This window comes from Bison bison, unplaced genomic scaffold (genome assembly GCF_000754665.1).
Source record: "Bison bison bison isolate TAMUID 2011002044 unplaced genomic scaffold, Bison_UMD1.0 scf7180017864378, whole genome shotgun sequence".
Classification (NCBI taxonomy): Eukaryota; Metazoa; Chordata; class Mammalia; order Artiodactyla; family Bovidae; genus Bison; species Bison bison.
This window is the reverse complement of record NW_011494950.1, coordinates 5,543,919-5,559,453: the sequence shown is the minus strand read 5'-3', so window position 1 is coordinate 5,559,453 and position 15,535 is coordinate 5,543,919. Positions and strand designations below refer to the sequence as shown.

Sequence of the window (15,535 nt, the reverse complement as noted above, 5' to 3'; positions counted from 1 at the left end):
CTTGTCCCTCAGTAGTTGCTTGTCATTTCTGATTAAATGAAAATCATTTTGAAATATGATATTCTCAGGATAGCTTTGGTTACACAATGGCTTTGTCCAGTAATATCCTGGTAAAAAAGAGAGGCAGATTCTTATTGAAGCTGTAAAAATAACTATGCTCATGAAACATAAGGGGACTCATTAGGAGTTTCTGAATTCTGGAAGGATCAGTGAGAGCTAGATGCTTTTTCTAAATGTTTCATTTTAGTTTCTAAAAACAGTGTCTACAAAACTGAAAGTTAGAGACAGCTCAAAAAGAAAGAAGAAAGATGAAACTCTTATCTATTTGATAGAAAATAGAATATTAAAACAGGAACAACAGTATCTCAACAGATAGCTATGATTAAATATTCCTGATCACTTGACTCAATTGGATGTCATTCTTGTTTCATTGGATCTGTGGTCAGTAGAATCTGCCTTGGCCTTCTGCTTCCAAGAAAAATCCACATGTTGTATTTAGACATATATTCAAAACAGGTATTCTGATTGTAACTGGTTTGTTAAACTCGCCACTTTTCCTTGGTTAAACCATCCACATGGTGCTCTTTGTGTTAAATATTTGTGACTTTGAGGCTGTCTTTTAGTTACATATTCACTGGCTTAAGAATGAATTGCATTTGCTAATTGAATATCTAGTAATCAATTAACTTGGTGGTCAAAATATGTCAGATTTAAGTACATTACCCTTGTTTTCAAATAATTATACTTTCCACATTAATCTTGTGAGAACAAATCATTTTTCAAAAGCTTAATGAAGAGTGAAAGGCTAATTGATTTTAGCAAGCATTAGGAAATACTGTTCTACAGTTTGAAAGTCTCCTGTTTCATTGCTGACTTCCCAAGAGCAATGGATAGGACTACAGCTTTCCAAATCCAATTTTACATACATGTAGTATTCAAATAAAATAAGAAATCAAATGCCCATGAAAGGCTAAAAAAAAAAAATCATTTTACCACAAAGAAAAAAATGTTATACTTGAAAGAAATCTTTGACAAACAGAAAAAAATAAATTGCTTGCAGCTTTCAGTGTACGATATCTAATGTATTACAGTTGCTTTCAGGTCATATGTTCTATTAAAATTATAGATATAACTTAAAACCCTAAATAAATCACTTGTATATTTGCTGTGTGTGTGTTAGTCACTCAGTCGTTTCTCTTTATGACTCCATGGACTGTAGCCCACCAGGCCCCTTTGTCCATGGAATTCTCCAGGCAAGAATACTGGAGTGGATTGCCATGCCCTTCTCCAGGGAATCTTCCCTACCCATGGTTCGAGCCTAGGTTTCCTGCATTGCAGGTAGATTCTTTACCGTTTGAGCTACCTGGAAGAACCCAAATGTCTATTAGTTTTTAATTTAAATAGCTTGTACATGTTTACATTAAAGTAACTCAAGCAGTTTAATAGATCCATGTCCAAATTAAGATGATTTTGGTCAAAAGAAACAAAACTATTTTATGCTAACTTTAACTGTAAAAGTTTGTCCCTGCCATGAAGTTTATTGATAATGAGACTTAAGATTGTTTTGATCAGAGTCCTGCCTCTGTCTCTGTCTCTGAAATTTTCTAAGCTCTGCCTTTCTCTGTTCACCATGGGTTTTAGGAGTCTACCAACAGAAACTATGGCTATATGCTTCCTTATCCACAAACAGGAGGAGCAAGTGTCACTTCCCAAACCATTAAATAAAAGTTCCAGGCTTTACTCTGAACAAATCACTCTGAACCAACCACTGATGCCAAGGTATAGGCTAGTGACTTCTCTTTTCTACTTTCAAAGAGGGATCGGCAATTCTGATCAGCCTGAGAGAAGGGATTCTCCTTCTACAAGTTCAAGGACTTCTTCTTGCAATGAGCTAGGAGGCCTTGTGGATGTCCATTACAGACTTATTAAAAAACCTTTTCTCATGCTTGAATTTTGGGGAAGGGGAGGAAGTTGAAAAATCATTTTTTTTGGATCATCTCCTTCCATGCCACAAGCTTCTTTTTTCCACATCACATCTTCCATGTAACTGTCATTGACAAGACTGACTAGAAAATAGATATTACCTCGCCTAACATAGAAGCAGGAGAAAGTTAGCCAGTTTCATCTTCTCAGGTTCATGTGGCTTGGTAAAGGCATATTCTAAAGTCCATGCTCTTTCTCCGCGCTCTTCAGGTTGTAAACCAAGTCATATTTGCTAAGTAATGTGAAGAAGTTTATTCTGAGTTGGAAGATAAAAAGATGTATACATTTGAAGTAAACATTCATTCCACAAATAATGACAGCGTTCCCACTAGGTGCTAGCTGTATGGTAGGTACTGAGAAATTATGATGAGGAAGGCAGATGCCTTCTAATCTCACAGATTTCATGGGGGAAGCAAATGTTCACATCACATAAATAAGGGCATAATTACAAACTGGGCAACTGCTGTGTTCTGAATGGTCTGTCCAGGTCTGGTAAGCTTGATCAGAACGCTTATTCCTAGGAGGTGACATTTGAGTTAAGATCTGAAGGGTGAGGATGAGTTGGGCAAAAAGGAACAGGAGGAGGAAGACAATTCCAGACAGAGGGAAGGGGGAAGAACTGAGAGAGGGGTTTTTTGTTTTTTTTTTTTCTCTTTTTTTGTCAGGCACAGAGAGAGTGAAGAAACAAAAGGATGAGAGGAGATAGGCTGGATCCTGAAGGGTCTTCAGATGGTATTAAGAATTGTGCTTGATATCCCACAAGCAGGTGTCTTGGAGAGAACTGATTTTGTGTACCTCAACTACTGGAGAAAGTTGGTGAGGCAATATCTTAATATTTATTGCAGGTATTTCTCTGAGTATTTATAATGTTTTCTTAAAACATGTTTTCCTATCACTGCAAAGCCTTGCTTCAGTTACAGAATTATTTCATCATGCTCAACTTTTCAGCCTTGTCATGCTATGCAAATAATTTGTAGCACCTTTAAACTTTAAAACCATTTATAACTTGAGCTTAGATCTAAAATGGTGAAGATAAAGGTTTTTGTATGTATCCTCAGTCGTGTCTGACTCGGCGACCTCATGGACTGTAGCCCACCAGGCTCCTCTGTCCATGAGATTCCCCAGGCAAGAATACTGGAGTGGGTTGCCATTTCCTACTCCAGGGGATCTTCCTGACCCAAGGATTGAATCCTTGTGTCTTGTGTCTCCTGCATTGGTAGGTAGATTCTTTACCACTGGTGCCACCTTGGAAGCCCGTCTCCTTTTTAGTGAATATTTATCAAAACAGTATTGAATTAGTTATAGCTGGAAACTTTGCAGAAGAGAAAACTTTAAACATTAGACTTTGAGGGAAGAAATATGGAAATTATATACATAATCTAGTGAAGGTGTCAGGTAGTAGTTGTATATAATTAACTTAACATGATGCGAAGAGCCAACTCATTGGAGAAGATTGATCCTGGAAAAGATTGAAGGCAAAAGGAGAAGGGGGTGGCCGAGGATGAGATCGTTAGATAGCATCACTGACTCAATGGACGTGAATCTGAGGGCACTTTGGGAGATAGTGGAAGAAAGAGGAGCCTGGCTGCAATCCATGGAGTTGCAGAGTCGAACATGACTATAGAGACTGAACAACAAAAACTTAATAGTGATGACCTGGCATTCTCTGTCCAATATTCATGTCTTGTTGGAATTGTACTTGTAATCTCCTCTTATTTTTGGTTACGATTAAAGAGAGAAGTAGAACTTTATTTAAATAAGCTATTGACTTGTTTTTAACTAAGGCAGTATAAAAGAATGATTTTGCTCTTACTGTATAGTTTGTTAATGCTATAAATAAAGGATGCATCTAGGTTACTAATCAAAATTGGATTTAAGTCTTTCAAGTTCATCCTTGTTGAAAAGATGGTTTACTTACAAGTCTAAACATTCAACCTATCAGTTCAGTTCAGTCTCTCAGTCGTGTCCGACTCTTTGCGACCCGTGGAGCAAACAGGTTCCCTGTCCATCACCAACTCCTGGAGCTTGCTCAGACTCATGCCCATTTAGTCGATGATGCCTTCCAACCATCTCATCCTCTTTTGTCCCTTTCTCCTCCTGCCTTCAACCAATAGTGTAATATTTAAGCATAGAAAATTGCTGACTCGGCCACTTCCCTAAAGTCAAGCAAAAAGCATCATCACTTTTGATCTTGCTAAAAGTATAACTTTAAAGATTATCAAAATAAGCTTTGAAAATGGGAACATGCATATTATTGAGAAACTCAGTGTTTATTGGGCAAGCATCTTCACCCTTGAACCTTTGTAAAGGGGGCTTCCCAAGTGGCGCTAGTGGTAAAGAACCCGCCTGCCAATGCAGGAGATTTAAGAGATCGGGTTCCATCCCTGGGTCGAGAAGATCCTCTGGAGGAGAAAATGGCAACCCACTCCAGTATTCTGGAGAATCCCATGGACAGAGGAACTACAGTATATAGCGTCGTAAAGAGTCAGACATTACTGAATTCACTTCGCACAAACACACAAACAAAGTGTGGTGTAAATTGCCTCGTATCAACAATGTATTTCCTTGGTGGGAAAGATGAGCCTTCTGTTCCGGAGTGAGAGCAACCTGTTTGTGTCTTCATGTTGAGTGGAATGGAAGAAGGGAGGTCATATACACTCACAGGGTTTCCACTGAAGGCCTTGGATAAAGCGTGCTTATTCCTTTCATGAAACATTTTCTATACCCCTGCCTCTTTTTTTCTAGGCGAACGGACATTCCTTCTTCCATACTTTCAAGATAGGAGTAAGTTAAATAAAGACTTTTCATGTGTAGCATTCTCATGGCAGGTAAAATAGTTAAACTACTGATCAGTTTGAAAAGCTAACATGCCTGCTCTTTTGTGAACCTAACTGTTGCTTCCATTTCTCAGAGCATCTCAGAGATCTCCTATACTGTGTTACTGAATTTCAGCTCATGCGATCAGGTCTGGTAATAATTTTAAGTATCACACTCTCACTGTGTAGATTCGAAAATGAAAAGAGAATACCCATGACCTGGGTGTTCAGAACCGGTTCTGCTTCTATACATCACAAAAAGCCTGTGAAAAGAATGTGATGAAAGGGACTGACGCATGTACAGTGGTATGTACCCACAGGGAGAACTACTGGTTACCACATTTGCTGATCTGATTTTTATCAAATATTTGAGTACTGCTTACTACATGGTAGGTATTCTGTCTAGGAATGGCATGGTCTATTTTTAAGTAATTTTGGAAAAAGATATGATCTGTTCATTTATTCAGAATTTATTTAATTGTTGAGTTACTGTGGCAGAGCTGTGGGGGTTTGGAGATGACAATGTTTGGTCTGTACGTTTAGTCTAAGGACAGTTAAGGTCAAGGTAAAATGGGACACGGGGGAAAAAACACCCAAGTCTGCCCGAGTTTTTGAAGTTTCATGCTGCTAAGGCGCTTCAGTCGTGTCCGACTCTGTGCGACCCCATAGACGGCAGCCCACCAGGCTCCGCCGTCCCTGGGATTCTCCAGGCAAGAACACTGGAGTGGGTTGCCATTTCCTTCTCCAATGCATGAAAGTGAAAAAATAAAGGGAAGTCGCTCAGTCGTGTCTGACTCTATGTGACCCCATGGACTGCAGCCTACCAGGCTCCTCTGTCCATGGGATTTTCCAGGCAAGAGTACTGGAGTGGGGTGCCATTGCCTTCTCCGTGAAGTTTCATAGGCAGTTGCTTTAGAGATTTGAATATTGAGGGGAGAGGGGGTGTTTTCTCAGAAAATAAGTCTATTTATAGAAGTAATAATCATTGAAATAGTATTATTAATGAAGCAACTTATATTTATAGAATACTTTGGTGTCATTTTTTTTCTTCTCAGTGCTTTACATGTGTTAACTTGTTTACTCCTCACAACAGCCCTAAGAGACAGGTACTACAGACGAGGTAACTGAGGCAGAAAACAGTTAGTTATCTAGCTGTCTGTCACACAGTTAATAATGGTAGAGCCCAGCAGTCAGGAACCAGTTTCGTTTGTGTGAAAAAGATGACCTCTTTGGGGAATGGTAGAACCTGACGTGGTTGGATGTTAAGGTCTGTGGGTATTTGTGAGGGTTTTGGCTAGTTAGGAACTTATGGGTCAGTCAGATAATGACGAGCCTTGGAAGACATGCTAAGGAGTTAGAATTTTACGCTGTAGGACCTGTATTTGTATGTTTTTGAAAACAAGATCCAGAGCTTACTTTCATCGGAATCACTCTGGGTTCTTTGTATAGATGCACACTCCCAGGTTCCACTTCAGATCTACTGAATCAGAATTTTCCTGCTCCAGAAAGTGGCCAAGGGGCTTGTGCCCTGATATGGTCAAGTAGTAAATTGGTCCCTAGTTCCCTAACAGCAGCTGCTGCTCTTATTTGCACTGAATTTCTTGCTATTTAATCTGCTGAGTTGAAAATTCATGTGAAGAAGCCTCTGAGTTCTGTTTTTAGGTGTTGGGTTTAATTTGCTAGCAGAGTATCCTATTGAAAATGTGAGAGGGGAAGAAAAAAGAAGCTGCCTGCTTGATTTAGAGATTGGGAATATGTGAATCTTCTGCTTCTGGCTGGTAGGAGATTCTCATGGATGTAGTTGAGATTACTCATTTGAAAAACTAGAGCAGAAAGCATTGAAATACAAAAACAATATGAAATGTGAAATATCGAAAGAGATTAAGGAGACATCAAAAACAAGCCAGGGACCCAGGGAGAAGTGGAGTTCAAAACCCAAGGAAGGAGGGTTTCTTTGATATCTTTGTTTTTATTAACTGCATCTGAGAATTCATGTAGAAAATAACTAGAAATAAAAAAGGCCGACGGTGACCTGGAGAAATAGAATTTTGGTAGAGTAGTAGGCATGTAAGCCAGATTTTAAGGTGCCTGTAGAGTTGATAGCTAGTGAAGACTGGTTAGATTATTCTTTATAAAAACTCAACTTTCAGAGAAAAAGTAGAGTGATGAAAAAAGGCTACAAGGTAAGAGGAGAGCTTAAACATTACTAGGTTTTTCCTTTTTACACATATACATTTATTGTAAGTATCAAAACAATATAAACAGTAGAGTTTCCTTTCATCCAATTACCAAGAGATAACAACTGTTCAAGTTTGTCATTATTTTTCAAGCCACGTTTCTATCTGTGTAGACATGCATGTATACATTTTTAATGAAAATATGTTTACAGCAGTCTGATTTTTTTGTATGTACCTTAATATATCAGAAGCACTTATCTCATTCATTACATATTATTTTACACCATTATTTTTTCATAGTTGCCAGGCATCACATTGTGTGTATGTAATAGTTGGTATAATCCTATTATTGGCACTTATGGTTTGGGGGGCACTTTTTCTTTTTAAATGGTACTACCATTAATATCTTTGTGGGCAGATCTCTTCACACTTGGATAATTACAAATTTTGATTAATTTAAAATGATGTCATTGTTAGATTAAATTAATCGAGAAAGGTACCAAATGGACTGTGAGCTTATGGGATCTATAAATCATGTAGATGTGTTAGTCTTAGATAAAAGGAAGGAGATTTCCTTTTTTCTGGATGCCAGAAGAGAAGTATGAGCCTGTAGGTGGTTGGTGGAGAATCAGTTGAGGGAATGCCTTGAGGGAGTAACCATATGATCGTCTATTGTATCTTAATGTGCATTGTGAAAGGGCAGGTATTAATAGTTATAAGGTGTTGGAAAGATGTTGGGGGTTGAAAAGACTACTGAGAAGCAGCAGCAAAGGAGCGTGTGAGAGGTGGGCTCTGGGGGCCACTGAGCTAGTTGTGCACAGCTGGCGTCACATACCACATGGCATGCCACTAGATTTAGCTCCTCTGTCCTTTGAGCAGCACTCAGAGCCCAGGGCTAGGAGTGGAGAATGGCCGGCATGCGTTAACCTGGCGATGGAGGCAGGCAGGTGACCTGCATGGGAAGCTGGGAGCGCACGGCAGAGGAGGGAAAGGTGGTGTGTAGAGAAAGCAGTTCAGTTCAGCTCAGTCGCTCAGTCGTGTCTGACTCTGCGACCCCATGGACTGCAGCACACCAGGCCCCCCTGTCCATCACCAAATCCTGAAATTTACCCAAACTCATGTCCGTCGAGTCGGTGATGCCATCCAACCATCTCATCCTCTGTCGTCCCCTTCTCCTCCCACCTTCAGTCTTTCCTAGCATCAGGGTCTTTTCCAATGAGTCAGCTCTTTGCATCAGGTGGCCAAAGTATTGGAGTTTCAGCTTCAACATCAGTCCTTCCAATGAACACCCAGGACTGATCTCCTTCAGAATGGACTGGTTGGATCTCCTTGCAGTCCAAGGGACTCTCGAGAGTCTTCTCCAACACCACAGTTCAAAGGCATCAATTCTTCAGCGCTCAGCTTTCTTTATAGTCCAGCTCTCACATCCATACATGACCACTGGAAAAACAATAGCCTTGACTAGACGGACCTTTGTTGACTAAGTGATATCTCTGCTTTTTAATATGCTGTCTAGGTTGGTCATAACTTTTCTTCCAAGGAGTAAGTGTCTTTTAATTTCATAGCTCCGATCACCATCTGCAGTGATTTTGGAGCCCCCCAAAATAAAGTCTGACACTGTTTCCACTGTTTCCCCATCTATTTCCCATGAAGTGATGGGACCAGATGCCATGATCTTCGTTTTCTGAATTTTGAGCTTTAAGCCAACCGTTTCACTCTCCTCTTTCACTTTCATCAAGAGGCCCTATAGTTCTTCTTCACTTTCTGCCATAAGCATGGTGTCATCTGCATATCTGAGGTTACTGATATTTCTCCCAGCAATCTTGATTCCAGCTTGTGCTTCCTCCAGTTCAGCGTTTCTCATGATGTACTCTGCATAGAAGTTAAATAAGCAGGGTGACAATGTACAGCCTTGACATATTCCTTTTCCTATTTGGAACCAGTCTGTTGTTTCATGTCCAGTTCTAACTGTTGCTTCCTGACCTGAATATAGATTTCTCAAGAGGCAGGTCAGGTGGTCTGGTATTCCCATCTCTTTCAGAATTTTCCACAGTTTATTGTGATCCCACAGTCAAAGGCTTTGGCATAGTCAATAAAACAGAAATAGATGTTTTTCTGGAACTCTATTGCTTTTTCAATGATCCAGCAGATGTTGGCAATTTAATTATAGGAGTAAACAAATACATAAACAAAGTACAAGATTAGGTAGATTAGGTAGATACTCAACATCCGAGAGGGCTCTTCCAGGAACTGCTCCAGAGGCTCTTGGCTATTGGAAGGTATCTTTGGGATAGATGCTGTCAGAGCAATAAGAGGCAGAAGCAACCATTTTATCAAAAAAAATTATTGAGATCATACAAATAACTTATAGATTGTGGTTTTAAACTTGTAATATTAAGAACCTAGTACGGTGCATTCAGTACATGCCAAATACCTATCGATGGACTTGAATTTCTCTGTCAAAGCACCTCAGTGTATTTGTAATTTAGCAAATTCCAAATATCTGAAGGCATTTTTAAAAATGAGATTTCAGAGCTTGCTCCAAGTTTTTCTTCCTTCTCATGCTCACTGTCTTTCACTTTCACTTCTTTTTTTTTTTTTTTTTTGCGTGCTTTAACATTTATTATGTACTGCATGTGCTACACTTACTCTCATATCTATTTAAGCTTGGTTCTTTGTTCTTTTTTTAGCCCTACCTATTAGGTCCTTTAGCTTTAATCATCCATGTCTGTTTCTATTAGTTTGTTTCCCTAAGGACTCTGTAAGTGAAACTGATTCAGATTTTACAGCCCTAGTGATTTTCCTTCTGGTGTACAACCCTGAAGATGCTATACATCACAGGAGTTGATGAATCATTTTGTAGGGCTCTTGTTTTCTATTTTGTATTTGAAAAATTAAGCATGCTCATGAACATAGGAATGTCTCCTAATATCATGAGGATAATACAACCATAAAATAAAATCACCCATGTTAGCTTTGGTCTCTGAAAAAAAATGCATTATATTGTGATTTTGAACAAACTGAGTTCCCCAGAGAACATTCATTCATGTAAAATTTCACTTCTGTAAATTTTCACTGCTTGTACTGGAAGCTATAATTACTCTGCACCTGCTGCTAGTGTCTGGCATTGTCCTGGGGGCTTTACACCTGTTAAGCCATTAAATCATCACAGCGGGCTGGTAGGGTAGATCTGGATTCCTCCATTTTACTGAAAAGAGATGGGAGCTGAGTGTATAGAAATTACTTTTCTTCTGCCACCCAGCTCAAAGTTGGAATTTGATCCAGTTTGCTTGGCCTAACCACAGCAGTCTCCCTAATTGAAGATAGACATGGGACTGTACTAAGGCTTCCTTTTGGTTCTAAACATTGATTCAGATGAAAAATGAATCCAAGTGCCGTAGGTTGAGATGGTAAGCTGTTGGGAATCAATTCAGCTCAGTACTGAGCATAATCTTTGGCAAATTCCCAGGCTTCTGTCACATAGTACTGCCAGATAAAGGCTTGCCCTGATCATCCATAATTTCCTTTCTACATATAGTATCATTCCATTGTAAGGAAACGAATTGTGGGAAGATGAATTCACATGGGGTCATAGTATATATTTCCTCCAGCTTGTTTGAGGCATGGTTATTTTATCTTCTAATTTTTGGCATTTGATTCAAGGCCCAAAGCTGGGCTCTTGGCAGGGGTCCAGCATCTGCCATTTGTTCCTGCTTCTCCTTCCCATTACATACCTCCCCACTGATGTTTGCTCATATTTTATTACTTAATTCGATCCCTCTCCTCTTCAGTCTATCCTAAATGTTTCCAATCATAGTAATTTTTTCGAAGTACTAATTTTACCTAAAATACTGCTACGCTTCATACTCTGATTTCACTTACATAATAATAATCTTGAACTGACAGAATTACAGAGAAGGAGAACTGATTAGTGGCTGCCTGAGTTTAGGGATATAGGTATAAAGGCAGATAAGTATGACTCTAAAGAGGGAGATGTTGAGTGATCAAATCGTTCTGTGTCCTGATTTGCAATAGTGGGTACATGATGCAAATGTGAACAAATGACATACACACTGGTGTCGGTTTCCTCCTTTTGATGTTGCACTGTCAGTGCATAAGATGTAGTCAGTGGAGAAACATGAGACTTCTCTGCACTATCTGTGTAACTTCACGTGACTATAATTATTTAAAAATAAAAAGCAAAAAAAAAGCGTCTGATGTGCTTTAAAATATTCCGATTTCTTGGTCTGTCATATTCATTATATTTCATATTCTTTATTTCCCTCTGAATTAATAGTTTAGTCATGTTTCAGTTTTTTTTCTACCTGAATCTTATTTGGGATTAACACAGTGTTTGACTTTTAGCAGTTACCAAGAAATGCTTCTTGAATTAATTGAACAATTAAATATGCTTTATGAAAGAACCAGCATATCAGTGCTTGGTCTCATATTAACCATCTTTCTTTCCTACTGTCCTCTTTATTTAGTCTTTCTTGTCCCTGACTGATTACTTTCCAAGGACTAGAAAAACATGCCAGGGATTTGACTGATGGAGTCCTGGAGACTTGGGCTTGACTGGGAGAGTTGCATTGCCTGTGGCGAAGGTAACAGAGTCCAGTCACGAATTCTAAAAGGCAGTGGCTTTTCGAGGACTTAAGATTTAGTGTTTTAAGGACAAGATGAGCCAGGGAGACCAGGATATAAACTAGTGAACCCTGAACAACTATGTGTTCACATTTATTAGGACTAGTTTTATAGCCCTGGAGAAGGCAATGGCACCCCACTCCAGTACTCTTGCCTGGAAAACCCCATGGACAGAGGAGCCTGGACGGCTGCAGTCCATGGGATCGCTGAGGGTCGGACACGACTAAGCGACTTCACTTTCACTTTTCACTTTCATGCATTGGAGAAGGAAATGGCAACCCACTCCAGTGTTCTTGCCTGGAGAATCCCGGGGACGGGGGAGCCTGGTGGGCTGCCGTCTATGGGGTCGCACAGAGTCGGACACAACTGAAGCGACTTAGAGCAGCAGCAGCAGCAGCAGTTTTATAACCCAGTATGTGACTTTACCCATGTGTATCTAAAGAGAAAAAGATAGTCTTTTGAATATCTTTTGTGGTTGTAATTTTCTATGAAAATGTATTTCAAATCATCTGCGTCTTTAATGATCTCTTTCTTGGAGGGGAGTGGTTCTGTCAGTTTCTCATACTATGTTGAATTGTCTGTTTTTCCTTTTAATACTGTCAGGTTTGTCTCACGTGTTTTGAAGCTCTGTTATTAGGTACATACACATCTGTGATTATTGTGCCTGCATCCTGATGGATTAATCCTTTGGATTAATGAATGATATCATTATGAATGATATCTTCGTGTCTGTCTTGAGTTCTTTGTTATTAAACACTTCAGTCTTCTTATGCTTACCATTGCATGGTATATCTTTTCCATTTAAAAAATTTCAATCTACCTGTGTTTTTATTTAATGTGGATATCTTAAAGACAGCATGGAAATGGATCCGGCTTTTTAAAATCTATCTATCCATCTTTGCCTTTTATTCAGTGTGTTTACTCCATCGGCATTTAAGGCAATTCTTGCTATGGTAGGATTCATATTATTTAGTATTTGTTTGATTTCTATTTGTTCCTTGTGTTTTGTTCTTCTGTTCCTGCTTTCTTTGGGATTAAAGGTTCCAGAATGATTTTAGAATTCCATGTAATTTATTATTGTATTTAATCTTGTTTTGGGCTTGCTCTAGGAATTACAATGTATATTCTTACAGTTTCTTAGAGGTATTATTTAGGGTTAATATTATACCATTTCCCATAAGATTAAGGACCTTGAAGCTATATATGACCATTTAACCCTTCCCGCACATTATTCTGTACCTGCCATGGGTACTACATTTACATGTTATAAATCACACAGTGCTGCATTTTTACTTTAAATACCCATGTGTATTTTTAAAACATTATGAGAAATACAGTCTTTTATATTTTGTCAAACAAAGCATGACAGTTTCTGGTGCTCATCATTCCTTCTGGGTATTTGAAATTCTAATTATCAGTTAGCCTGGGAACTTTGTTTGGGATTTCTTATACTTTAAGTCTGCTAAGACATATTTCCACAATTTTCCTTTATCTGAAAGATTCTTTATTGGCCTTCACTTTGGACAGATTTATGGCCTGGATAAAGAATTCTTGGTTCATAGCTGTTACTTCCCCGTCCCCTCCTCCCACCGCCGCCCCTACTCTGCTTTTCTCCTGTCCTGTGTCCTCTGTAGTTCCTTACAAAAACTTAACACTGATTCTTATTTCCCTGTATATAATGTGTCTTTTGTTTCTCTTCTGTGAAATTTTTCTCTTTGTATTTGTTTCTCAGCAGTTTGATTATGTGTGCCTGGAAGTAGATGTCTTTGCCCTTATCCTGTTTGGAGTATTCTGAGCTTCTTCAATTAACACATCTATGTCTTTCACCCAAATTTGGAGATTTTCAGCTTTATTTTTCTGCATTATTCTCTCTTTTCATCTTCTAAAGCTCCGATTATATAAAATATTTGCTATTTTGTTAGCGTCCCACAAGACCCTGATTGTCTCTTTGTATTTGTTTCTTCTTGAGATTAGATTTTCCTTCACATCCTTCAGTTCAGTTCAGTTCAGTCGCTCAGTCGTGTCCGACTCTTTGCGACCCCATGAATCGCAGCACGCCAGGCCTCCCTGTCCATCACCAACTCCCGGACCATACTTACTGTTTTAACATTATTGAGGGCTAATCTCATAGACGAGTCAAATTTTTTTCTTGAAGTAGGCTCAAGTTTTTTTTATTTGTTAATGTGTCGAATAATTTGGACTGTATTGACTTGGTGAATGATACTTTATATAGGCTCTGTATTCTGTAAGTTTCTTCAAAGACAATTGATAATTTTTGGTCTGAACAGGTAGTTATTTTGGCTGAACTTGAACTCAGTTTTGACTTTTCTGTGACAAGTGGCAGCCCCACTGATCCATCCAAAAAGCTAATACTGAATATGTGCTGAATATCATGCATGTGTGTCTAGCCTAGATAACTGTGCTGAAATACAAGTGGACCTTAATTTCAAGTGACTTGCAATCTAGTTGATAAAGGAGAATAAACAAAGTATGACAAATCCCCATGTGTCATGAGATAAATACATAGAAACAGTGGGGTTACCGAGAATGGAGTTGTTAAAAGTGATTTTTAAAACAACCCAATCCTTCTGAGTACAGGAGGTAGTTTATTTACTGTATACGGTGATGATGAGAGATTGGTTTGTGAATACCTATTAGTTACACTGTCACCATTTTGTTAATTCTTTAAAGTAAAGGACCTGTTTCAAAAAGCACAACATATTACGAAAAGGCAATATTAAAAATAAATGTTTAGATCCTTAAGTGCCATACTACATGGGAGAATACTTCATTTTTTGGTAAGAAAAGATGATTTGATAAAACCTACACAAAATGCGGAGAAGGCAACGGCACCCCACTCCAGTACTCTTGCCTGGAAAATCCCATGGACAGAGGAGCCTGGTAGGCTGCAGTCCATGGGGTCGTGAAGAGTCGGACACGACTGAGCGACTTCACTTTCATGCATTGGAGAAGGAAATGGCAACCCACTCCAGTGTTCTTGCCTGGAGAATCCCAGGGACGGCGGAGCCCGGTGGGCTGCCGTCTATGGGGTCGCACAGAGTCGGCCACGACTGAAGCGACTTAGCAGCAGCAGCAGCAGCACACAAACAATGCACATGTTTATAAAGAACTGAATGTTAGACACTGCTGAGATAAAAAGACCTAGCTATACTAAAAAAAGTATCACAAAAGATTTATATTACTATGTCATGTATTTAAAAAATCTGTAAGATTCCTGTGTCAACTATCAAAGATGTTTTCTAATCCATCTTGATTTCTGTTTATACTTGTATCTGTATAAATTAATGAGTAACCTGAGGTTGGTTTTTACAGTGTAAAAGCATGTCTACCTTAGTAGTAACTTGAGCCTGTCTTTTCTCTCCCCCCCTGCCTTGTTTTAACAGTGTATCCTATTCAGTACATGTATCTGAAGATTACCCAGGTATGTTTTTCTTCTTTTTATTACAAATATTTATGCCATGATTCCTTTGAATATTTTTTCTTCTGGAGATGTGAAATGTATTTAAATATATCCAGGGGTGAATCACTGGCAGGGGAAGACTTAAAGATATAATTCTGTTGATTGCCTGCTAGGTACATGTCTTACCCTGAGATGCAGTCCAGAATCAAAATAGTTTCCCTGTGAAAACTATTCTTTCTTTAAGCCCATATGATAGTGTCAGCCTATGTACTTACCTCATTATGGTTAAAATAAAGGTTCTCTAAACTGGTTTAGTTGTTGGTTTGGGGAAATCATTTGGTTTTTCATAACCTAAAAATAATAGGTAGGAGCAACAGCTAAAACAATAGCTAAAAGTAATAGTAATAATTGAAAATGACAGGCCGTTCTCAATTTCTCTAAGTGTATGTGTATGTGATAACACGCTCAGTTGTGTCCTAGTCTTTGCAACTCCA

General features: G+C 38.8%; 1 protein-coding gene across 3 annotated transcripts in view; it reads left to right on the top strand.

Moving 5' to 3' along the window:
* PARP8 (poly (ADP-ribose) polymerase family, member 8) overlaps nt 1–15,535 on the top strand; it is a 197,309-nt gene that overhangs the window by 85,668 nt on the left and 96,106 nt on the right. For all 3 annotated transcript variants that reach the window (XM_010857180.1, XM_010857181.1, XM_010857179.1), the window contains one exon: nt 15,025–15,062. In XM_010857180.1, the coding sequence (XP_010855482.1) occupies nt 15,025–15,062 (38 nt within the window). The remainder of the gene's footprint in view (nt 1–15,024; nt 15,063–15,535) is intronic.